Genomic DNA, 24,261 nt, shown 5'->3' with positions numbered 1-24,261 from the left:
TTTCAAGGGCGACGTATTAATGTAATGAATGAGTATTTTTATGTCAAACTTCTTGTGGGCAAATATATACAGTGTACATCTTTTATACCTTCTAAATGAAAGAATTTTTTCTTTGCACATATGCATATGTACGCAAATAGGCTGCCGTACGTCGAGAATTTCCCGGACACATAAGGGATTCGCCCGTCGAGAACAGCGCCCGGGAGGATTTTCCGAAAGTCGGTTACAGTGTCCTTGAAAACCCGGGCGTATGGCAACCCAATTTTTGAGGCGAATTTCCTTAAAATTATCTCAAAAACTTCATTTTTGAAACATGGCAACCCTGATTATACAAAACGCATCACGTGCTTAAAAAAAATACTGTTCTCTAATTTTAGCCAATTGGAAGCGGGCAGCCCCCTGGAGGTACGGAACGATCTCCACGTGGTCTTCGCCGTCGCCCCGACCCTCCTCCCCGCTCGCCAGGCTCCTCCCCTTCCCCGCCTTACTTCCCCCGGCTTTTCTGCCTCGTAACGTAACGCGTCACTCGGCGCGCGCGCCCCGCCGCTCTTTTTCATTTTTTTTTACCTTACCGCGCCGCGGATTGGCCCGCCTAGGCCCCTCCCTCCTCCCTCGCGCCTGCGCAGCTCCCCTCCCGTCCCCTCAGAGGAAGCGTTCGGCGATGGAGGACGGTGGCGGCGGAGGGAGCAGCAGTTGCCAGAGGCGGTCTCAGTCGGGAGGAGGGTCGGGCCCCGGCGGCGGGGACGACAAGCCGGCGGCGCTGTGGAGCAAGGACAAGAAGGACCCCAACGCCTCGGCGGCGGACAAGGAGCAGGAGCTGGTGAGCGCTGCGCCGGAGGGAGCCGAGCTGAGTCACCGCCAGGCCCCGAGCCGGGAGTTAGCGGGGACGGCCGTCGCCTCGGCGGCGCGTGACGTCGGGCCCCGATCTCGCGAGGGGGGGTGGGCCACATAACCCCCCCGCAACCCCCCCTCCCGCGCGCAGTTAATTCCCTTGTGGGCAGCGATTCATGGCCAGGGAAATGTCAGCTCCGGAATGTGGGAAGAGCCGAAGGAGTATGTGCAGAGAGAGCTCTCTGGCAAGCCTACTGCTTCTGAGCATGTGCAGAGTTCCGCACAGAGCCGAGTTCTTCTGAATATGTGCGGAATGCTTTTTTTTGGGGGGGTTGCCTCTGACAGCCACAGCTGGGATGTGGATTTCATCCCTCTTTCCTCCCCTCTCCAGTTTTTAGTGTGAGTGGTTTATATTGTGCTTTTACGGCTTTTTTTGTTTTGTTTTGAGCTGCCTAGAATGACTGGGCGACAAACAAACTAAAAATAATTACAGTGGTACTTTGGGTTACATATGCTTCAGGTTACAGACTCCGCTAACCCAAAAATAGTACCTCGGGTTAAGAACTTTGCTTCAGGATGAAAACAGAAATCATGCTCTGGCGATGCGGCGGCAGCAGGAGGCCCCATTAGCTAAAGTGGTGCTTCAGGTTAAGAACAGTTTCAGGTTAAGAATGGACCTCCGGAACGAATTCAGTACTTAACCCAAGGTACCACTGTAGTGTTGTTTCCGCGGGCACTCACAACCTGGGTTTTCCTGGTATGCCAAATGAGACCACTTGCTCAGTGGAGCTAGTAGGTGAGGTAATAAAAATGCTGACAATAATTAGTGGTACGTATTTGGCAATACTTTGGGATGGGTTATGTCTGCCACAGTAAGAAGTGGGCTTGCCCTCCTTCTGCTGAGAATATTATGATTGGGAGGCCCTCCTTCTGTTCCTAGGGGCAGGAAGGCTATATCTGGACATATGAACCTGAGCAGGTGTGTTAAGAGTTTAGGATCTGATGGTTTCTTCCTAGGTGAGCAAAATTAAAATGAGTTAGATATGGCATTATTCCTTAATAGGAAAGGGAATTGCACAGAATTAAGGCTGGTCCCTCATCTAATTTAAATGAAAGTCCCCTCAAGTTGGTAGTCAGTCTAGTCCAGTGCTGGCAACAAATCTGTTTAACAACCTTCCTAGGTGTTTTAGGCAGTCTCAGTGCTTCCTGTCACTTCCCCCCATTTTCTGAAAGTGTTCATCAGCAGTTTTGCCCAGCAGCTGAGGATCTTTTGGGCTGGGAGAAAGCGAGCACCCCCTCCCACTGCATATTGCTGCAAACATCAGTTGCACTTCAGAGCAACTGAAAGGTCTAGTTGATTTTCTAGTACAGGAGGAGAACATTTTGCATGGGGGTGTTGTTGCTGGCCCCTGCACGTGTTGGTAGAGCATGCAGAAGCTCGCCCCTGTTCTGCCCTCTTCCGGGTCCAAAAGGATCCGCACATCGTCAATTGGACATGTGCAAAATGGTCTCCAACAGTACAGGTTTTCCAAGAGGCCTGAAGTTTCACATCTTTCTTTAATTCCTTACAGTCTGAAGAAGACAAACAGTTACAGGATGAGCTGGAGATGCTTGTGGAGCGCTTGGGGGTAAGTTCCCTGTTCTTGACTGGGAGCATGTGGAAGTTAAATAGTAAAGCATTATGCTTTTCTACATCAGTAGTATAGATCACTGTGCGGTGCAGTCATACTCTGGAAAGGTAGAGTGCATGGTGGAGTCTGCAGGCTGTGTTGGTCACAGTCCTCATTCTCCCCACTCTACCTCCACCAGTCAAAACAATTTCTCTACTCTTCTCTTCTCCCAGGCCTTTGACTAATTAAACAATGTATGGCCTTTGAAATTGTGTGTGGGGTTTGTTTGTTTCCTAGCTACTATATTCTGTATTTTTATGTTTTGTAAACCACCCTGTGATCCTCAGATGAAGGGTGGCATAGAAATTTAATTAATAATAAAAAAGAAATATACAAATTAGATCAAGTAGTAGCACTGAAAATGAAGCATCACAGAATAAGTGCTCAGGTAAGGAACAATGTATGTAGACGTCATCAGTAGAAAAAATTAGATTTTGCTGCATGTTGAAAGCTGCAGCAAATTAAAAGGTATAATCAACCTGTTACCTACAGTTTCAGATAAGGCACCTTGTAGTCCATAAGTGTGGTATCGTTACCAAAAAAAAAAAAGAAGCTTTCCCTGGTTGCCACCTGGATCACCAGGAGAGAGTCTGATGAAGATCTCAGGGCTTGGGCAGGTTCTTAAGAAGGTTATTGGCTGCAAAAAGTTAGCTGTGTCTGTTTCCAGTAACTCTATGTGGGTTTCTGGTGGCAAAGATGTGTGTTGACCCACGTTGACACTATTACATATAAAGAGGCGGTCTTGGAAGTGGTGTTTGGGTGTTGTTGTTGGCTCCCCTCCCACTCCTGATAGCAACTGATTTTATTGTAGGAGCATGACACCGCTCTCTATCGACCTGCACTGGAAGAGCTACGCAGGCAGATCCGCTCTTCCACAACCTCCATGACTTCTGTACCCAAACCCCTGAAGTTTCTGCGGCCACATTATGGCAAGCTGAAGGAGATCTATGAGGCTATGGCTGCTGGGGAGAACAAGGTATGTAATATTGTTTGGCCTGAGAAAGTGTTAGATGTCATCTCAAGTCTTGCTTTCATCTCTCCCAGTGCTGCACGAGCAAATGTGGATTGCAACTGCATTAAATTTATTTGAAAAGAAAGAAGGAAGCCCTTCTGGCATGGATTGCAAGCCCACTTCCTATCTTTGCTGTGGGAGGACTAGTATTTAGTGGAGTTGGTGCTGTTGTTTGTTCTTTGGAAAGAAGTGAACAACCTTTACCTTGAAGCATTGTGCCTTAGGTATTTGGTTGGCCCCTATGGGAACAGAGTAGTGGATTAGATGCAGCTTTGGTCTGATTCAGGGAGACATATTTTGAACTGGGGAACATGCAAATTATAATATTGTTTTCAATTCTGCTGTTCTTCAATTTATACCAACCATATTCATGGTTGACCATATGAATCATCTCTGACACTTGCTTTCTGCCCACAGCGATTTGCCGCTGACATAATATCAGTTTTGGCCATGACAATGAGTGGAGAGCGAGAGTGTCTAAAGTACCGGCTGGTAGGATCCCAGGAACCCTTGGCCTCGTGGGGGCATGAATATGTCAGGTAAGCAACAAATTGAGATATTTTACTTTACTGAAACTCTGGGGTGTATTTTTTTGTATTTTAATTATTATTAACTGAAACACCACCTTCTGGGTAACCCCAGGAGGCATGCATAGGGTTCCCAGGTGATCTCCCATCCAGGAACTAGGTGGACCAGCTTAGCTTCCACAGAATTGCTTCATCAAATTCTTACAGCAGCTCAGTGCTGTTTTCCATTGCCAAGCTAATATGCTTTTATCAGCTCAAAGAGTTAATTATTTAATTATAAAATTTATACATTGCTTGATTGTAAAACACACCCAAAAGCAGTCTATGAAAAGATAAGACAATAAAATCAAGATAAATTTACACTTCTTTAAAACATACAAAAGCTAAAATGCTAAAGCAGATTAAAATTACCTGAACTTTCTAAGCATCTGGGAATCTTTTTAGCAGGTGCCAGAAAGTGTAAAATGAAGGCACCTCCTTGATCTCGATAGGCAGGGAGTTCCAAAGAGTAGGTGTCACCACACTAAACAATATTTTTTTTTACAATAATTTTTTTTATTATTGTTGCTGTTGCTATAATTTTATTGGCAGTTTTGCTTCATTTGCAAACTGCTTTGAGAACAGCTGGTCAAACGTAGGTTATAAATCCTGCCAGAAACGAGATGAACCTGCCAGAAAAGAGGTGAATAAATATTGCTTCTGGTGATCGCTCAAAGATTTAAGGGATATTGCCAGGGAGGAGGACATAGCCTGTGTGAAACCTGGGTTGTTTCTGGGGGAGCAGTTGTATCGGGGTACTCCAGCTTGCTACCTGGCGGATATCCACTACGTGGAATACTGCAGACTATTTACTGCGGCTAGGCTGAATGTTCTTGACTCGGCGGTTCTGAAGGGAAGATATAGAGGAGTCCCATATGACCAGAGATTATGCCACTGTGCATTGGGTGAGGTAGAATCCACAGAGCACATTTTACTGAGCTGTCCCATTTACAACGATTTAAGACAGTACCTTATAACTCCACACTTACCCCAGCTCAGTTCCCGACAAAGAGGAAAGCAGACAGCATATCTGCTAAATAAATCTTCTGGGAAAACAACTTTGGCAGTGGCTAAATTCCTTTTCCTGGCACTCAAGTGTCGGAAACGTATAACTGATTGCTTTGATGTGGGTTATCTGTGAGAGGTCTAGTACTGTGGTCCTACCTTATTTATGTACCCCTATGATGTTATAGTTTATAATTTTTGTCTAATGTTTTATTTCTGACTATCGGTCGAATAAAGGAAATTGATTGATTGATATTGCTTCTGTTGTGACTCTTCCTGCTGTTTTTTCCTCTACAGACACTTGGCTGGTGAGGTGGCCAAGGAATGGCAAGAAATAGATGAGGCAGACAAGACCCAGAAGGACACTCTTCTGACCCTAGTGAAGGAGATTGTGCCATACAACATGGCACACAATGCAGAGCACGAGGCCTGTGACTTGCTTATGGAGATTGAGCAGATGGACATGCTGGAGGAATATATTGATGACAATGCCTATGCCAAAGTCTGCCTCTATCTGACAAGGTGAGGGAACTGTGTTGTTTGGTTCTGTGGTCAGTGTGTCTGTGAGTTTGAGTCTGAGCTGCTCCCCGGGGCTAGGATGCTAGGATGGAGACTTGGGCTTAAGGAAGTTGGTGTATTCAGAACCTTCTTGTCTCCACAGACTGGTTCAACTATTAAGTGGAGGACAGCAATAGTGAGATCTAGTTCTTTGGTTTGGTAACGTAGAGGATACCTAGTATTTTAAAAAAATCTGTGGAACTAAGAAAGCCAGCCTGTCAATCTTGAGGTCTAACTGCATGAGAGGCACCTGGTATGGCAACAAATAGTTAGCCAAGACCCTGTAGGATCACACAGAAGGACTTGGAAAATGGAGGGGAGCAGCCTGATGAAGAGTGGCGGGTATAGTATATTTGCAGGTATAGAGGAGGCCAGAGAAGAGCATTCTGGAATACAGCAGCTGAGGGCTAAAAGGAGATGAGCTTGTGCAGGGTGGGAAGTGCAAAGGTTTAAGAGAGTACAAGATGGAGAGCTTTGAAAGTGGAGGTATTGTTCTGTCACTTCACAGTCAGCTGATCTTTGCATTCCAGTTTTGATTCTGACACTGCAGTGCACTTCAAACGAAGGCTGGAACCACATGGGCTAACTTGTGTTTCCAAATGCCCACCCATCTCTCTACCTTTGCAATGTATCATTTGGTAGGGGACAATTTACAGGACTAAAAGGGCAATTGGAGGAGGGGGTTTAACCCTTGCTTACCTCTTTTCCTGTGCAGTTCATTCTATTCTCTACAGTTGAGCTTCCAAGTCTCTGTTGGCGATAAAATCCCAATGGGGGTCTTGTGGAAAGGTGATGGATGGAGGCAGGGTTAAATACCTTTCTCCCATTCACTGCTTCACCCTCTTGTAAATTGTGCCATCACCACCTTGCAGTGGAAAATTTACAGTTAAACAATAGGAAATGTAAGTTGGCAAATAATGTGTAGCTTTGGCCTAAGAGTGTCTGCAGAGTGAATTGATCTCTTTTCTTGGCTCACAGAACTGAAGTTCTTGTTGAATATTCATTGTGGTGTAGCTAATCCATCTTTAAGTAAAGTGTTTTATTGCCACAATTTGAACTGGGATGCCCCTTGAGTCTGGTAACACTCATAAACGTGGATCTTATTTACTAGCCATTGAGATTTCTGGCTGCTTCAACAATGGGTGTGGGTGTGTGACGGCAAATATTTTGCTGTGCATACAGTTACGGTGTCCCCCCGAATGTTGTAGTGTTTGCCTTCTCATCCATTACTGAGGAAAGGGTTTGCCCACCATGTTGATACCACCCAAACTTCATTATCTCCTTCCCTGTCTCTTGCAGCTGTGTTAGCTATGTCCCTGAGCCGGAAAACTCTGCCCTCCTCCGCTGTGCCCTCAGCATCTTCCGAAAATTCAATCGCTACCCAGAAGCCCTGCGCCTGGCTCTTATGCTGAATGACATGGAACTGGCAGAGAACATCTTCATCTCCTGCAAAGATGTGTATGTGGGGACCTTGTCTAGGGCTGGGTGTTGTCACAGAGGTCCAGGTTGCTGGAGGAAAAGGAGAGCAGATAAGTAGTGAGAAGGCCAGATGCAGTGAGCAAAGCTGTTGTGGTTATTCTCACTTAAATCACAGGTCAGGGCAGGGAATGGCCTTAGAACTGATAAGCAAGGAGTGGATGAACTGCATCCCACAGGCCACATCTTGGTTCCCAAAATGTTTTCTATGACCCTACCAAAGTTTTCATTTAGTTTTTTTAATTGCCTTTATTTTTTTGCTGACCACTGACATTGGTCCCCTGCTGTGATTTTGTGATGCCAAAAGGTTTTTGTGAACCTTCCCCTCAAAGTTCTTCCAGAATTTGATTTTTAAAAAATTAAAAATTGGCCATGACCACTTAAACTGGCTATACCTGAAAGGTCCTAGTTTAATGGTAGAGCAACTGATTTGCATGCAGAAATTCACTCGTTCCATTCCTGGCATCTCCATGATGCCTTAAATACACAAATTGCTTGCTCTACTCCTGATCTATAGTTCTTTTGTTGGCTGAAATCTAGGAAGATACTAGTGAGGTTTCCGCAAGCCTTGTTATGTGAGAAATGGAATGTTGCATGCACGGTTCCTTGTGCTCATATGCTTGCATTTTCTGCACTTTACTGCAGGGTTGTTCAAAAGCAAATGGCCTTCATGCTGGGTCGTCATGGAGTCTTTCTGGAGCTAAGTGAGGATGTAGAAGAGTATGAGGATCTCACAGAAATCATGTCTAACGTCCAACTCAACAGCAACTTTCTGGCCCTGGCCAGGGAGGTGAGTGCCCTGCAGACTGCTATGAGCTCACTCTCATGGATGGATTGGATCATGAGGGGAGCAGTTGTCTGTGGTGATTTGCAGAAGACACATTTAGAATGGAGCTGATTGGTGAACATTGATTGGAAATACCAAATTTATTAGAGATGTCTGGGAATGCTTACCGAGGCAGTGAGGTTTAATTCAACAGAAAACCATGTGAACCTTTGTTTCCTTTGTCTTTTGCAAACAAAAACTGAAATTTATTGTTCTAATAATAATAATAATTAATGATAATAATTTGTTATTTATACCCCGCCCATCTGGCTGAGTTTCCCCAGCCACTCTGGGCAGCTCCCAATCAAATGTTAAAAACAGTACAGCATTAAATATTAAAAACTTCCTTGAACAGGGCTGCCTTCAGATGTCTTTTAAAGATAGGATAGCTGATTATTTCCTTCACATCTGAAGGGAGGGTGTTCCACAGGGTGGGTGCCACTACCGTGAAGGCCCTCTGTCTGGTTCCCTGTAACCTCACTTCTCGCAATGAGGGAACCGCCAGAACGCCCTCGGCGCTTGATCTCAGTGTCCGGGCTGGACGATGGGGGTGGAGACGCTCCTTCAGGTATACAGGACCGAGGCCGTTTAGGGCTTTAAAGGTCAGCACCAACACTTTGAAGTGTGCTCAGGAACATACTGGGAGCCAATGCAGATCTAGGAGTCAGATCTAGGAGTCTTGGTTGACCACAAACTTGACATGAGCCAACAGTGTGACGCGGCAGCTAAAAAAGCCAATGCAATTCTGGGCTGCATCAATAGGAGTATAGCATCTAGATCAAGGGAAGTAATAGGGCCACTGTATTCTGCTCTGGTCAGACCTCACCTGGAGTACTGTGTCCAGTTCTGGGCACCACAGTTCAAGAAGGACACTGACAAACTGGAACGTGTCCAGAGGAGGGCAACCAAAATGGTCAAAGGCCTGGAAACGATGCCTTATGAGGAACGGCTAAGGGAGCTGGGCATGTTTAGCCTGGAGAAGAGGAGGCTAAGGGGTGATATGATAGCCATGTTCAAATATATAAAAGGATGTCACGTAGAGGAGGGAGAAAGGTTGTTTTCTGCTGCTCCAGAGAAGCGGACACGGAGCGATGGATCCAAACTACAAGAAAGAAGATTCCACCTAAACATTAGGAAGAACTTCCTGACAGTAAGAGCTGTTCGACAGTGGAATTTGCTGCCAAGGAGTGTGGTGGAGTCTCCTTCTTTGGAGGTCTTTAAGCAGAGGCTTGACAACCATATGTCAGGAGTGCTCTGATGGTGTTTCCTGCTTGGCAGGGGGTTGGACTCGATGGCCCTTGTGGTCTCTTCCAACTCTATGATTCTATGATCTCTCAGGACCGGTGTTACGTGGTCCCGGCGGCCAGTCCCAGTCTGTTCTTGAGATGAAATGCCTCTTAATTAAGAGCCAAGTGCCACATAGGCTATTCAGTTATCCCCTGTGACTGGGGGGTTTTACTTGAGAGACCACCTTATCCTTTAAACTCACAATAGATTGCTGTGATCTGTGGGAGAGTTTCTCCTGCAAGTTTCCAAGGTCTCAGGAGCCTGCTCTGCAGTAATTCAGAGCACGGCTTTTAGTGTGGCTTACCCTGTTCTGTGGAATAACATTATTTGTTTTATGTTTTTAGTTATTTTCAATGAACATCACCTTGAGATGGTTCTTTAGAAGGCAGTTAATAATTTGAGGATAATAATTATGGTAATGATGATAATGCAGCATGGGCTGCAGTGTTGTGTGGGCTGGGCTGGGATGCAGAAGTCAACTTCAGGGACCCAAGCTCATTAGAGGCAGAAATCTTTCTTCTCAATCCTTTTTACATACCTTGGTCTCTGGATTGGAGGTTTTGCTGTGGTGTCTTGAGGAGGAAGAGAAGGCTAAGACAGGCTTGCAAGTAGGTTGCTTGCACTGCAGAGCGACTGGGGTTAAAGGACTGACAGCTTGGGAGGTCAAGTGAAAGTTTGCTTGGGTGGGGTGGAGTGGGGTGGGTGGGTGGAATGGGGTGGGCTGAACAGGAATGGCTTCTGAAAAATGGCATACAGTCTTTTTTGCAAAATGTGTATCATGCCAACTGATTGGTCCCCAGTGGAGATGAGCTATACAGTGGTACCTTGGTTCTTGAACATAATCCGTTCCAGGTGTCTGTTCAACTCCCAGAATGGTTTGAAAACCAAGGCACAGCTTCTGATTGGCTGCAGGAGCTTCCTGCACTCAATCGGAAGCCGCATTGGGCGTTGGTCTTCCGAAAAATGTTTGCAAACCAGAACACTTACTTCTGGGTTTGCGGCGTTCAGGAGCCGATTTGTTCGGGAGCCAAGCCATTCAAGTACCAAGGTACCACTGTAATGCTTTCCTGTAAAGTTAGGAAAGCCATGTTATGATGCTGTGGCATCATATGGCTAAGAAGAATAACCTCTTCTTTTCCTTCCAGCTGGACATCATGGAGCCAAAAGTGCCAGATGATATTTACAAAACCCATCTAGAAAACAACCGTAAGTGTTCTACTCAGAGCAGTGGAGTAGCCATCCAGGCAGCTTCATCAGGGTCCTGATGGCAGAACCAAAGTTTATTCAAGTTACAGTAAAGGAATTTCACTTATAAAGTAAATAAAAATGGTTTCATGCTATGTTACATATCTACAGTGATACCTCAGGTTACATACGCTTCAGGTTACAGACACTGCTAACCCATAAATAGTACCTCGAGTTAAGAACTTTGCTTCAGGATGAGAACAGAAATCGTGCTCCAGCGGCGTGGCGGCAGCAGGAGGCCCCATTAGCTAAAGTGGTGCTTCAGGTTAAGAACAGTTTAAGGTTAAGAACGGACCTCCGGAACGAATTAAGTACTTAACCCGAAGTACCACTGTATTAGATTTTGAATGAAAATATACACATTAGCATGTACTTTATATGAATAAAGTAGATGCTAATGTGTATATTTTCATTTGTATACTGCTATTGTCTTTAGGCACTCAAAGCAGCTTAGATACCAGTATCTATAGCATATTGAGACTGATATCTCGATCATCATAGCAATTTCTAAAATTCACACATTGTAATATGTAGCACCTATAACACGGCATCAAATCAGTGAGCTTTTATCAGAGCTAGAAGAGACCTTATGAAATAGGCATGCTTCTGAAGCTCTTAGTAGAGTGGGCCTGGCAAACTTCCCTTGGGAGGGAATTCCACCACACAGATATCACTGCTGAAATGGCTCTGTTCTTAAGTAGATGCTAACTGTAAGCAGATGGTCTGGTTGAGTTTAGCTATTGCTACTGTTCATTGAGTTTGTATCCTGCCCTTCCTCCCAAAGGAGCCCAGGATGGCAAACACACCCACAATTTAAAAAGAAAAACAGTCTACTCTACAACAGTTTAAAACATTTAAAAGCAGATTCAGTTAAAAACATAACTTTATCCAGTGATCTTGGGGTTGTCAGGAATAGTATGATTAAGCTGCCAACAGGTGCTTGCTGTAATATTTGCACATTTATTTTGCGACGACTGTGGGTTTGGAATAAAAAAACCTTAAGAATTAACTGCAGGCAGTGGTGGCACCTGGAGCAATGTCTTGCCTGCTTAATTCATAGGGATGAACTGGTGTTATATGTAAGAGCTGGGGTATTCCAAACTTTTCGAGGGTTGTCCACGTGCAAGGTATTATGATAGTCCAAGTTGATAAATAAGTAGTTCTGCCCGAGCTCTTAGACTCACCAAATCACTTGTGCTTTACTTCAAAATGCTGTGTCTTGTCTTCATTGTTGCTTGCAGTTTTCTATATTAATCAAGCAATCATTCAGCTAGAAAGTGTAGGTGTCTTTAATAGCTGGTGAGTGCTCATCCTGCAAAAATGCTGTCTTTCCTTGACTGCCACGTGAGATGAATGGGAGAAGTGTGAATGGAGCACTGGCTGAGAGGAGGACCTGTTTGAGTAGTTCTAGGCTGACACTGGAGTCTGTCATCCTCAACTGGCTCCCTCTTGTGCGTTCTGCTCCTTCAGGGTTTGGCGGCAGCGGCTCTCAAGTGGATTCGGCTCGCATGAACTTGGCCTCGTCCTTCGTTAATGGTTTTGTGAATGCTGCTTTTGGGCAGGACAAGCTGCTGACAGATGACGGCAACAAGTGGCTGTACAAGAACAAGGACCATGGTGAGTCAGAAGAGCAGCAGGCAGCAGTTGGTCTGCTTGGGAGCGTGGGGGGTGGGGGGATGGGGGTCAGAGAGCTCTCCCCTACTATTTTTCTGTGGCAAAATTTGAATGACCTTCTTGACAAGGGCCTGGTGATAATTTTGTATGTTATACTTTCTAACTTGGTGCTCTTGGCCAAGGACTTCATTCCTGAGGTTTGAATTCTTTTGGCTGTTATGGGCTTGGAACATTTCGTTCATTGGTCCTGGGAGTACTGCATGTGTGACATTCGCCCAGTTAAATTGTTTGCTTCAGGCCAAACTAGGGATGAGGGGTTAGCCACTTTTGTTCATTTTCATATTTCATTCATGGCATCTGCATGGATGATAGGTGCCCAGGAATTGCTTTTAATTATAGATCGATCTGGCATAAAGCAGAGGGTGGGAAGCAGTTTTTTACAAAGAAATGTGTGCATAGGTGTGGAAGCATCCCCTGCTTTGTCTCCCCATCCTCTGTCACCTCAGGCACTTTACTTCCCCAGCCTGGATCTCTGAACGTGGTGCGTGATGGTGCCTCACACCTTTTCATTTTAAGACTTAGGACCCCTCCCCGTACTTTATATGTGAACAGGAAAGGCATAAAGGAACGAGATTGCTGCTGCCTTGCCAAGATTGCTCACTCCAACCTAGGCGTGAGCCATGTTTTCCTCTGGGTTAGTTCTTCAGAGTGTGAAATCCTCACCATTTGATGTGGGGTTGGTTTGACTTTGCACAGCTGAGAGTATTCGAGTTAGATCATGTCTTAGCTGAAAGACATCTCATTACTGTGCCAAGCAGTGTCTTGATGTAAAACACCTAGCTTTGAAATAAGAGCTAGTCTCTTGACCTTTAAGGCTCTTTGACTTTAACACAAGGTGTTCTCTGAAAGCCTGGAATATTTTTGGTTACTGCTATCATCTGTTAAGCAGCCTTTGCCATAGCTGCTTGCCCCTCCTAGTTGTCCTGAATCCCTTTCTTCTTCCTCCCCGGTGTAAACTCCCATAACCCCAACAAGACATGCATCCTCTCATTCTCTTATAAGAGTGTCCATCTTCACCCTAAGCAGCTTTTACATTTATTTTATAGGGATGCTGAGTGCTGCAGCCTCACTGGGGATGATCCTGTTGTGGGATGTGGATGGGGGGCTTACACAGATTGACAAGTACCTGTACTCCTCAGAAGACTACATCAAGGTGGGTGACCTTCCTTTCAGCCTGAGTGTTAACTGCTCACAGCAATCCAGTCATATCAAAATAACAAGACAGACTCTTTTTAAGAGTATAGGAAGTTTCTTTACACTGAGACCACTAGTCCATCTATCTCTGCATTGACTCTTATTATCAGGTTGGCATGTGAGGCATCCGAGTGACAGATCATCTGCCCTGATTCATCCGGGCAAGGACTACATAACTTCAGTATTTAACATAATGCCACTGTCCAGTTACTTTAACCCTTTTAGCTTACTAGATACTGTATGACATGTGTTGTACTTGACAGTGCCTCCCCACTTCCTATTTTGTGTCCTGTAGTCGGGGGCTCTTCTGGCTTGTGGTATTGTGAACTCTGGCGTGAGGAACGAGTGTGACCCTGCCCTTGCATTGCTCTCGGACTATGTCCTCCACAATAGCAACACCATGAGGATCGGCGCCATCTTTGGGTGAGGACCTGCCTAGGCTTCCATTTCTTTCTCCGCAGAGCATCGCATATATCATTCTAAGTGACATGGTATTCTCTTGCAGGCTGGGGTTGGCATATGCTGGTTCCAATCGAGAAGATGTCCTGACCTTGCTGCTTCCTGTAATGGGAGATTCCAAGTCCAACATGGAGGTGAGGGAGCAGTGCCACAGCTATCTTGCGCTTGGGTCAGCTGCTTGCCCAGAGGTGGATGGCTGGGGCTGTGTCTTTCATGGAGTGTAGATGGCAATTAGAAGCAGAGTTTCTGTGTTCTAGCTTGGAGTTTGTCTTTGTGTGAATGGCTGAGGGCCATTTAGTTGACTCAGACTTTTATGTTGTAATATTGGGGTGTGTTCTTCCCAGAGTCCAAAACAGAATACTGGATCTAAAAAGTAAGTAACCTAGTAAAAGCCTGTTGGTCTATCCTATTGATAATGAGAAGGCGGGTGGACCAAGACCTCTCCAAGTGACCTTGGGGAGGTTCATATCTCAGTGCCCTCAGCATGTTGCCCAGCAAAATCAAATTTTGATAGGAAGTTAGTACAACTTTAAAGATGCACAGGACTCCAAAAGCATCCATGTGGAGAGTCTTCTGCTTGACTCTTGGCTTGGGAGGATTAGTGAAAAGGTTTATCCATTTCTTAAGTTTGCAGAAACACAGACCCTGAAGTGTGAATGTCATCGCAAGCCACTTAAACATTTTTGCCATGCAGTAGGCAAACAATGCTCAAGGCCAACCTAGGAGTTGTGTAACCTTGAGGTTCTGAATGTCAATATATGTCAAATCTAGGTTTGAAAGATGATCTTGACACTCTTCTTCTCATGTGGAATGTGTCAGAGTTCTTGGCTACCTGAAAATCCCATCTGTAGTGGTTTGTTCAGGGGCACAGCAAAGCTATATAAACCTTGAGGAAACCAGGGAATGCTGAACCCGTGAAATGATGTGTTTCCTAGTTTCAACTGCTCAGTCTAGTAAAGTGTGACTAGTTTTAATGGCTGCTTCAGACCTTACCCTGATAGATTGGTGGCTATCACTTGGAAAAAGGGGAAAGTTGCCATGCATATTCTTCCCTTTGTGTGCTGCAGGAAAATATCAATGAGCAGGTGTTTCAGTGATTTGACTCTTGGGAAGTAGCACCGTTTTGCAGGAATCTGGTGGATAACTTTCACTCTGTGGTCTCCTTCAGGATGCTGCTTACAATATGCCTCTGTCAGAAGCATTATGCATCTGAATTCCAGTTACTGAGAATCATAGGTGGGGGTAGGGCTGTCCTGCTTTGGGGCTTCCCACAGGCCACTGTGAAAACAGGATTCTGTAAGCCTAGCCGAGCCAGTGGCCTGATCTAGCAGGCCCTTATTGTGTTTTCCAGCTGCAAGGATTTTGGTGTGACACTATTTTTCTCCCCAGGTGGCTGGTGTGACAGCCCTGGCTTGCGGAATGATTGCTGTGGGCTCATGCAATGGAGATGTTACCTCCACCATCCTCCAAACCATCATGGAGAAATCTGAGACGGAGCTGAAGGACACTTATGCCAGATGGCTACCTCTTGGCCTGGGCTTGAACCACCTTGGTAAGCACATTCACTATGGCCAGATCTGTCAGGCACACACTTGTGTAGTGAGGAGGAAGGGTCTCTGGTCAGTATTTTGGGCTTCTCTTGAGCTGCTGTTGTGATGTTTCCTACAGGAAAGGGTGAGGCCATTGAAGCAATCCTGGCAGCACTGCAGGTCGTGTCGGAGCCTTTCCGCAGCTTTGCCAACACACTGGTAGACATCTGTGCCTATGCAGGTGAGTCTGGGCTCAGCATTGTTCTGGCTGCTTGTGAACTGGGTGTTGGAGGCCCCAGTCCCATTTTACTTGTGGTCTTGGGTTTTTTCTCCAGGATCCGGCAATGTGCTGAAGGTGCAACAGCTTCTCCACATCTGTAGTGAGCATTTTGACTCCAAAGAGAAGGAAGAAGAGAAAGAGAAGAAAGAGAAAAAGGACAAGGAGAAAAAAGAGAACTCTGCCGACATGGGGGCTCATCAGGTAGGGTTAAGGTTCTGGGTCTAAGAAAAGGTGAGAGGTCTCTCTCTCTCTCTTGGATGCTGTGAGTGGGAGAACACGAGCTTGTGGGCAAGGCAAACATGTGGCATATGCTGTGTGTGCAGAGGTTCCTAGGCTCAATCCCTGGCATTTTTACTCGAAACATCAAATAGCCAATGATGGGAAAGAGCCTCTGCCTGAGACCCTGGAAAGCCACTGCCTGTCGGAACTGATTCTACTTGGTTGTTCAGTTTGGCTTTGGTATACGGTTGATTCTTGTGCTCCCAACCTAGGCAGATGGGCTGACAGCTGCATAGACAAAGGTGATTCTGCTCCTTGGCATTGGGATTGACTGTGCAACAAGACACACACACAAAAAGTCTGGTTAAACAATTTTAAATTGTTGCCTTGGGTTTGTGCGTGAAATAAAACCACCAGCTTAGTGATAAGTTCAGAAATGATGAAAAAATAAATCCTGAACAAATGTCATTGGTTATTTGCTTGTAGGGTTGTATAATTGTATATGCATAGTAACAATCACCACCAAAAGCTGGTCTTAAAGTGCAGTTTTGGTTGTACCAGCCCAGAAGTCTGGGTCTTTGTTCCTAACTGAGGAGAAAATGTGTTTCATCCATGTCACAAGGTATCCTGTGGTTTCAGAATTTTTATTTCCCTCTGCAGGGCGTAGCTGTACTGGGGATTGCACTCATTGCTATGGGGGAAGAGATTGGGGCCGAGATGGCTCTGCGCACCTTCGGTCATTTGGTGAGTAGGATAGTGTGGGGGAAATGCTCTCTCCATTTGGGGGCAAAGATTGCCACTTGGGATCCAGTGTGCAGCCAGGGATCGTTCTGTGTCATTGGCCAGCCCTGCCGTAGTCTGAACGGAAAAACAGAATAAATTTGCCTGCTGTTCCAACCCCTTGTCTAAATTCCTTTCTCAGTGAAGCCAAGTTTACCACAATTTTGAAATAGTTTTGCAGGACCAATGGAAAAGCGAGAAGACCTTCCAGGATTACAAGCCATATTCTTCATTTAGCCCTAGAAATAAGGGATTGGTCTGCTCTTAAATTTGAGCAGCACCTACCATTAAGTCATGACAAGGGAAATACTGTTTGTTGGAACGGTGGGGTAGAGGAGAGCCTTTTGACTAAAAAGAAAAAAAATCTGTCTTGTGTGAATAATGCAGATCAGACTAGGTCTCTGGAATGTCCCTAGCTGCCTAGGAATGTGTTGCTTCAACATGCCTTTTTTTTGGTGTTTGTGTGTAATACAGCTAGATATATTAAGTCTACCCTGAGAGAAGAATTCTGAACTGGAAATGTGTCTCCTAAGGGACTGCACTGACACTGGGGAACAAAGTGAAAGTCTGTCCTATCCCATTCATTGCCTGCAAGTTCCAAGATCTACATTCCATGTATTCCAAAACATTTCTTGGCCCTGGTTCACATCACAATTTATACAGGCTTGCTGGGTGGTCTACACTCTGGTGCACCACTGTAAAGGGAGGGTGACCTCAGCCAAGGAAATGCTGCTGTTGCCCCTGTGAGCTGCACTGCTCCCACCCCTAGTCTGCCAGCCGTATGCAGGGTGTGAGCTGTGAACCTAAATGAACATTGCATTCCTGAGAATTTAGGAGGGGCAGGAGTTGCAGTTTGAAACTACAAAGCTTTGCACTAACACATTTTGTTTTAGGGTTTGTTGAGACTTTAGCTTTGCTTTCTCTGTGGATAAACTGGGTGGTTGCTACATATTGTCTGTGTGAAGCCCTTCTGCTAAGAGTTTGGAGTTACTTTTTGTTACTCTTGCAGCTGGTGGATGCTCTGATGCCTCTTGGACTGCTGCTGCAACGCTCAGAAAGGCTGCATTTTTGTCTTTGGTTGCGTGTGTCAGAGTGTGCGTAGTGCTCTGCAATCCTGGCCTCACCTTCTCCTCTTCCTTCTACAGTTGCGGTATGGGGAACCCACTCTTCGCCGAGCTGTCCCCTTAGCCCTGGCCCTCATCTCTGTCTCTAACCCCCGCCTCAACATACTTGACACCCTCAGCAAGTTTTCCCATGATGCTGACCCAGAAGTGTCCTACAACTCTATATTTGCCATGGGCATGGTAGGCAGCGGTAAGCATGTTCGAATCTTGGATGACTGTGCAGGCCATGGGCCAATGAGGAATCCCTGCAGTTGGTCTGAAATGCCTTCTGACGATCCAGAATGCTCTGGTGTTTAGAATACAGCATTGACAAGTGCAGAGGAGAGGTTGGATTCATGCAGGCGCAGTCTCCAATTGCTTGGGGGAAAGCCCTGGAGAGGAGGTGGCTATAGGGAGGTGGGGACTTTCAGTCTTGGCAACTGATCCATGGGGCAAGACCTACCAGGGAGGAACCACTGTGCTCATTAGGCACGGCAACCCGCCCAGTCTGTGCAGATCGTGTTCTTGCTGATAAAGAGTTAACTCCAACTTTGAATGGTGTGATTTACTGTTGGCTCGCTTCTGACACAGTGTTAAGTCTATTTCGGAGAAAGCGGGAGGAAGTATTTTGTGGCACTTTAAAAACCTAAGAATTTATTTTGGTACGGCATCATAGGAAGCTGCTGTACACATGGTCAGACCATTGGCCCACCTGGCTTGGTCTTGTCTGCTCTGGCTGGCAGCGACTCTGCAGGGTTTCAGGTGGAGGTCTCTCCTGGCCATACCTGCAGATGCTGGGCTCTTGCATGCGAAAACAAACTAAAATGAAAACTGAAAATATGTGGACCACAGTGCCCCTCTATGCATTCACTTCAGTTTTTCTTCTCCCCCATTAAGCATGAGTTAAAATATGTGCAATAACAAAGCTAAAATCTTTTGGATCTTTCTGCGATGGGAGATTAAGGGCTCTACCACCCTGCAGGCTCCTTTACATGCCCTAAGTTGCACTCCCTATGGAACCTCCCCGTGCATACCTTTTCATTTTGTCTAGTGGTGGGAGGAATCCCCCTTGTTCGCAACAGCAGTCCTGTCCTACCCAGAAAGTGATTGTGGGAGCTTGGACTTTTTTAGTTGCATCCTGATCCCTCCTTTCCGGACCTCACAGGTACCAATAATGCTCGCCTGGCTGCGATGCTTCGACAGTTGGCACAATATCATGCCAAGGATCCCAATAACCTCTTCATGGTGCGATTGGCCCAGGTAAGTGGCTCAGCTTAAACTCTGCCCCATGCTAGAGGGTAGCATTGTTAACTTTAGAGTTGTTAAACAGCTAGATTAATATACCAAATATTATTAGGCTGTATCTGTGATTAACATTCTCAGCAGAAATAGTGACTTTTGAAATTTAGTATAGGTGGGTTTTTGTTCTGCTTTTGTGCTGTGCCATTATTCCTAGGCAGAGATTTCACAGCAGCAGGACTATGTTAGGGTTGCTAATGGGCTTGCTTTGAAGTATGGCTGCAGGGTTTTGCAGCAATGGCAGAAGGGGGGCAGCAGAGGTGTGTATTCAGGGATGTCTGTATGGGATTGTTGTGTGTTTTGCTGTGCTGATGTTCATCTCCCTTGGTGTGCTTCCATCCCCACTAAATATTACCAGAAGACAGATGCATTTTTTTCCTCAGAGGAGAGAAATGTATTTGAAAATCCCCCCATCTCAGTTTTGCCTCCATCCTGTTGTTTTCCGAATACCGTATTTTTTGCTCTATAAGACTCACTTTTTCCCTCCTAAAAAGTAAGGGGAAATGTGTGTGCGTCTTATGGAGCGAATGCAGGCTGCGCAGCTATCCCAGAAGCCAGAACAGCAAGAGGGATTGCTGCTTTCACTGCGCAGCGATCCCTCTTGCTGTTCTGGCTTCTGAGATCCAGAATATTTTTTTTCTTGTTTTCCTCCTCCAAAAACTAGGTGCGTCTTATGGTCTGGTGCGTCTTATAGAGCGAAAAATACGGTAATATTTTTCCAATGCTGTCAGTGCCCATGGCATTTTAAAGAGTAACTGCAAGAAAAGGCAGTAAAATAATAATAATGCATCGAGGCAGTCTGTGACTTGTAAAAGATTGGGCAGATTGGGCAGATTTACAGTATTTTTGCACTGTGTAATCTGCTTATGTTCATCATTGGGTGGAGCAAGGGCTATGCAGAGCACCAAAGCCCCTGCTCTGAATCCTGGGGCCCATATTCAGCTACACCCTTCAGTCTTTCAAGATTTCCACAAACATTGCCCATGCATCAAGCACTTACAGGATCATGATGCATTTGCAACCCTGAATGGGAGTTCAGGGGGATGTATAGAAAAGAGCAATTAGAACTCAAGCAGCTTATCAGCTTTCTGAGAAAAAATGGGATTTGGGGCTTTGCAAAAATAATAATAATGATGCACTATAGTACCACATGAAAGGTTTTCAGTCTGTGAAAATTATTTGGAGTCTTGGGACCTGCATTTCCAAACAGTCCCTGCTGTGACCTGTATCTCTGTCATGGCGAGGAGGGTTGTCTTCCTGTAGAAGGAAGGAAAGCTAGGAGAGAGGGTGGAGGGAAAGGGAGCAGGTCTGCAAGGGTTGGTGAAGCACCACCACCGGGCACTCGGAGCAGATCTATGGTAGCAGTTTGGAATGATAATGCATATACACTGCTGACTTCTTACACTCCTCACATAGTGACAGCAAGTTCCGAATAGCCAAATGTTTGGTGTTTATTAAATGTTAGGTTTATATCACACATTTAAGTTGAATGAACCTCAAGACTGATTGCAAGTGGTCCTTTGGTCCCAGCCATGGATTTCCCCATCACCAATATATTTTCTGCTTGCTATGCAGGGCCTAACACACCTCGGGAAAGGGACCCTCACTCTCTGTCCTTACCACAGTGATCGGCAGCTCATGAGCCAGGTGGCCGTGGCAGGCTTGTTGACTGTGCTGGTGTCCTTCCTTGATGTCCGTAACAGTAAGTATTGGCCCCTGGAGTTGGGGAGTATAATTGGCTGGCCCCTCTAATGGTGAACTCTGGAATTAATTACTTTTCAGTGGTTAAGAGACTTAATTCATTTTTACTTGAGGCAGGTGCCATCATTAATGTTTTTGGCCCCCGTTTTTCAGCCATCATTCAGATGTGAACAGTTGAGAGTAAGTGGAGGAGTTCTAGGTGTCTAATTCTGGAACTCCTTTCCTCTAGAGATCCACAAAGCTTCAAGGGAGAAGCCTTAGTACACAAGATCCTTAATTCGGTGCTCCTAGAATTCTCCTTTCTCTTTAGCGTGAGATCCTGGAGAGCTTTTGTAAGTCAGGCTTAACAGTTATCCAGTTCGGTGTGTCATTGTTCTGACATACATAAAGGATTCCTTCGTATGTGTCTGAGCCTAGGCTTCCGGGCCATAATCCTGCTTTGGTTTTGTACTGGAGTATAGATGACAAAGAGCAAAATTCATGTACCCAGTGGCAGTAGAGAATAGCACATGCACATTTAAATTGCCACTTGGAAAAAGACAGAGAAATATGGTAAGTGCTCTCCTTTGTCTTTTGCTGAAAAGAGCTTGCTTGGCTGATGAGGACTATGTCCTTTTTGTGTTCTAGTTAAATAAAAAGTGAGAAAGTGCTGTTGATGATCAAAGGACGATACAGTGGCACCTCGCAAGACAAATGCCTTGCAAGATGGAAAACTCGCAAGAAGAAAGAGTTTTCCGTTTTTTGAGGTGCTTCGCCAGACGAATTTCCCTATGGGCTTGCTTCGCAAGATGAAAGCCCATAGGGAAATCTCCGGGGACAGCGGGGAAGCGCAGCACGTCTTCCCCACTGTCCCCGGACCTCTTCCGAAGGCTGGCGGTGGGGCGGAGAGACCTCCTCCCTGCGCCAGCCTTCAGAACAGGTCCGGGGACAGAGGAGAAGCGCAGCGCACCTTCTCCTCTGTTCCCGGACCTGTCCTGAAGACTTGCGGTGGGAGAAGGGTTTTCCTCCCCACCGCCAACATTCAGAATGCTGTTCTGAATGTTGGTGGTGGGGAGGAAAAACCCTCCTCCCACCGCAAGCCCTGGGAACAGAGGAGAAGCTCTGCGCGCCTTCTCCTCTGTTCCCGGACCTGTTCTGAAGGCTTGCGGTGGGGAGAAAAGCCCTTCTCCGCACCGCCAGCCCGGCAAGCGGTTTCCATAGGAACGCATTAATTGATTTTCAGTGCATTCCTATGGGAAACCGTGCTTCGCAAGACAAATAACTCGCAAGAAGAAAAAACTCACGGAACGAATTAATTTCGTCTTGCGAGGTACCACTGTAATGATATTTCTGTTCTATATTACTGTGCATCAAAATGGTGGCTGAATCAATAGACAAGATTTTTTTTTTTTAATGTGGTTCATTGATCCCTTGAATTCTGTCTCTGCCTTCTACTGGTGAACAGATTTAATCAAGTATGAGGGCAGCTTTGGATTGGATAAGGGAAACTTCCTTAGTGGACCAGTCTCTGCAGGCCTTGACTTATGTTTTCCTTTCTCTCCTAGTAATTTTGGGGAAGTCCCACTATGTACTGTATGGCCTTGTGGCTGCCATGCAGCCACGCATGCTTGTGACCTTTGACGAGGAGTTGCGCCCCCTGCCAGTGTCTGTGAGAGTGGGGCAGGTAAGTAGGCTCTGAACAGTACCTGGGAGGGTCCCTGCTTTGCTTGGGGATCCCATGGGGACTTTGGCTGTTTATGGGTTACTAGGGGTAGCCTTAGTGGAGAATGGGGATCTGGGGCTCTTTTGTTTCCTGGCTTCCTTGAAGGCTTGAGGACCAGAGGGTTGGGGGAACAACTTTCCTGTTCACTAGCACTAACCTCTGGCCTTCCTCTCAGGCGGTAGATGTGGTAGGCCAGGCAGGCAAACCGAAGACTATCACTGGCTTCCAGACCCACACAACACCAGTGCTGCTGGCCCATGGTGAGCGGGCAGAGCTGGCCACAGAGGAGCACTTGCCAGTGACACCCATCCTGGAGGGCTTTGTTATTCTTCGCAAGAATCCCAACTATGATGTCTGAATTGCCTGAGGTTTTGGGGTGGGGTGGGAGTGGGGAGTAGGATGTGGCACTGTGAGGAGGGACTAGCCTCCTCCATCTTTTTTGTTACAGAAGGAGCTCTTCTTAGGAAAATAAATTGACCGGAGTTAATTTGGCTTCCCGTTTGTTCTGTTCTGATCTTCCTATCTGTAGAATGGCGGTAACCAGAAATCCCTTGGCCTTTACTTAGGAATAGGGAAGGTAGGTTGTAAACTTGTTGGGCTGTGCATAGGCTGCCTGTAGTCTCCCAGGAGCAGCTGCAACCTGGACACTGTTATTAAGAGGTTTGTGTAGCTGACATCTATTGATGACTGAACAAAGTGTCTCATATTCATCACTACACTTGAAAAGGGCAAGGAGAACTTAGGTGGTTTTGACAGCTGGAAAACTATTTGGCGAAGATTGTAATGCTTGAAAAGAAAGTATTCCCTCGAGAACACAGGCTACAGAGGTTTATAGATTACAACAAACTGGGCAGAGGGCTGAAGGCCCCTAGCCATTGGAAGATTCCAAGTCTTACTGTGTCATATCCTGTCCCCCTGCTTTGATTACAGGGTCACTCCACGTTGCCAGCATGCCTTCTAGCTTGGTGGTAAGCGCAGGTCTTTAAAAATGCAAGACTCTTGCAGAAATTGTTCTGCTGTGGCTCCCACACTACCCAGTATTAATTCACAGAATACTGCTAGATCCTTCCAGACCAATAAAGTGGCTGCATTTCTCTAGTAAAGAAAGGCAGCAGTTCAAGGGAAGGATGCAATTTTTCAGTCACTTTGTTTTCTAAGATGAATAATCAAAGAGATACAGAACGGCAGAATCACATTTCCAACCACGGAAAGGTATTTGGGGCTGAGGAGCTGGAAGAAACAGTGGGAGACCATGTATGGGTGAGCTAGTAAACTGCTGTAATCTTTTGTGTGCTGGATAGAAACTCAAGGGAATCTTCATATGATAATCATATGGTGCTGCTGTGCTATCCTACATTTTTACAGAATCAGATGAAGTAGGTTTGCCTGAAGAAATGTTTCAACTCAAAATGTGCTGGACTACAGCAGGACTCCTGAGCACAAAGCCTAAAGGTCTTGCCTGGCCCTTGGTTGCCTCTGTAGCCTATGGCATCCCCATCTCCACATTAATTCACCAGAGAAGTGTTGAGGGGCTGATTTGGCATCGGCTTGTCCCAGCATTAACAGCACAGGTGTCAAAATGAGGGCAGAGTGCAGTGGGTGGGAGCTGGCATCTTGGGAGGCTGATAAAGGCAAGATGATGCAAGATGGCACATCACATAAATGCTGCTGTGCCCCCTGGACATTGGTTAGATGTGTGTTGGGTCCTCCAGCCCCTCTGAGGTTGAGACAGATGCTGTCTCTGAGTCTACAAGCATCATATAGTATTTATAAAACTAATTCGGTGAGTTAGTTTTAAACAGATTGGCCAAACTTGGCCCTCCAGATGTTTTGGGACTACAACTC

General features: G+C 45.9%; 1 protein-coding gene across 1 annotated transcript; it reads left to right on the top strand.

Moving 5' to 3' along the window:
- Positions 1 to 623: 623 nt before the first annotated feature.
- On the top strand, positions 624 to 22,903 carry PSMD2 (proteasome 26S subunit ubiquitin receptor, non-ATPase 2). The gene is made up of 21 exons (XM_053390713.1): positions 624 to 820; positions 2,403 to 2,459; positions 3,313 to 3,477; positions 3,931 to 4,052; positions 5,382 to 5,606; positions 6,942 to 7,100; positions 7,764 to 7,908; positions 10,377 to 10,437; positions 11,947 to 12,093; positions 13,197 to 13,303; positions 13,640 to 13,767; positions 13,850 to 13,937; positions 15,193 to 15,355; positions 15,472 to 15,573; positions 15,668 to 15,813; positions 16,492 to 16,575; positions 17,757 to 17,925; positions 18,880 to 18,974; positions 20,589 to 20,715; positions 22,259 to 22,377; positions 22,592 to 22,903. The coding sequence occupies exons 1-21, from the start codon at positions 662 to 664 to the stop codon at positions 22,772 to 22,774; spliced, it is 2,751 nt and encodes a 916-aa protein (XP_053246688.1). The 5' UTR covers positions 624 to 661; the 3' UTR covers positions 22,775 to 22,903.
- Positions 22,904 to 24,261: the final 1,358 nt, after the last annotated feature.

This window comes from Podarcis raffonei, chromosome 5, assembly GCF_027172205.1.
Source record: "Podarcis raffonei isolate rPodRaf1 chromosome 5, rPodRaf1.pri, whole genome shotgun sequence".
NCBI lineage: Eukaryota > Metazoa > Chordata > Lepidosauria > Squamata > Lacertidae > Podarcis > Podarcis raffonei.
This window is presented reverse-complemented; position numbering and strand designations above follow the sequence as displayed.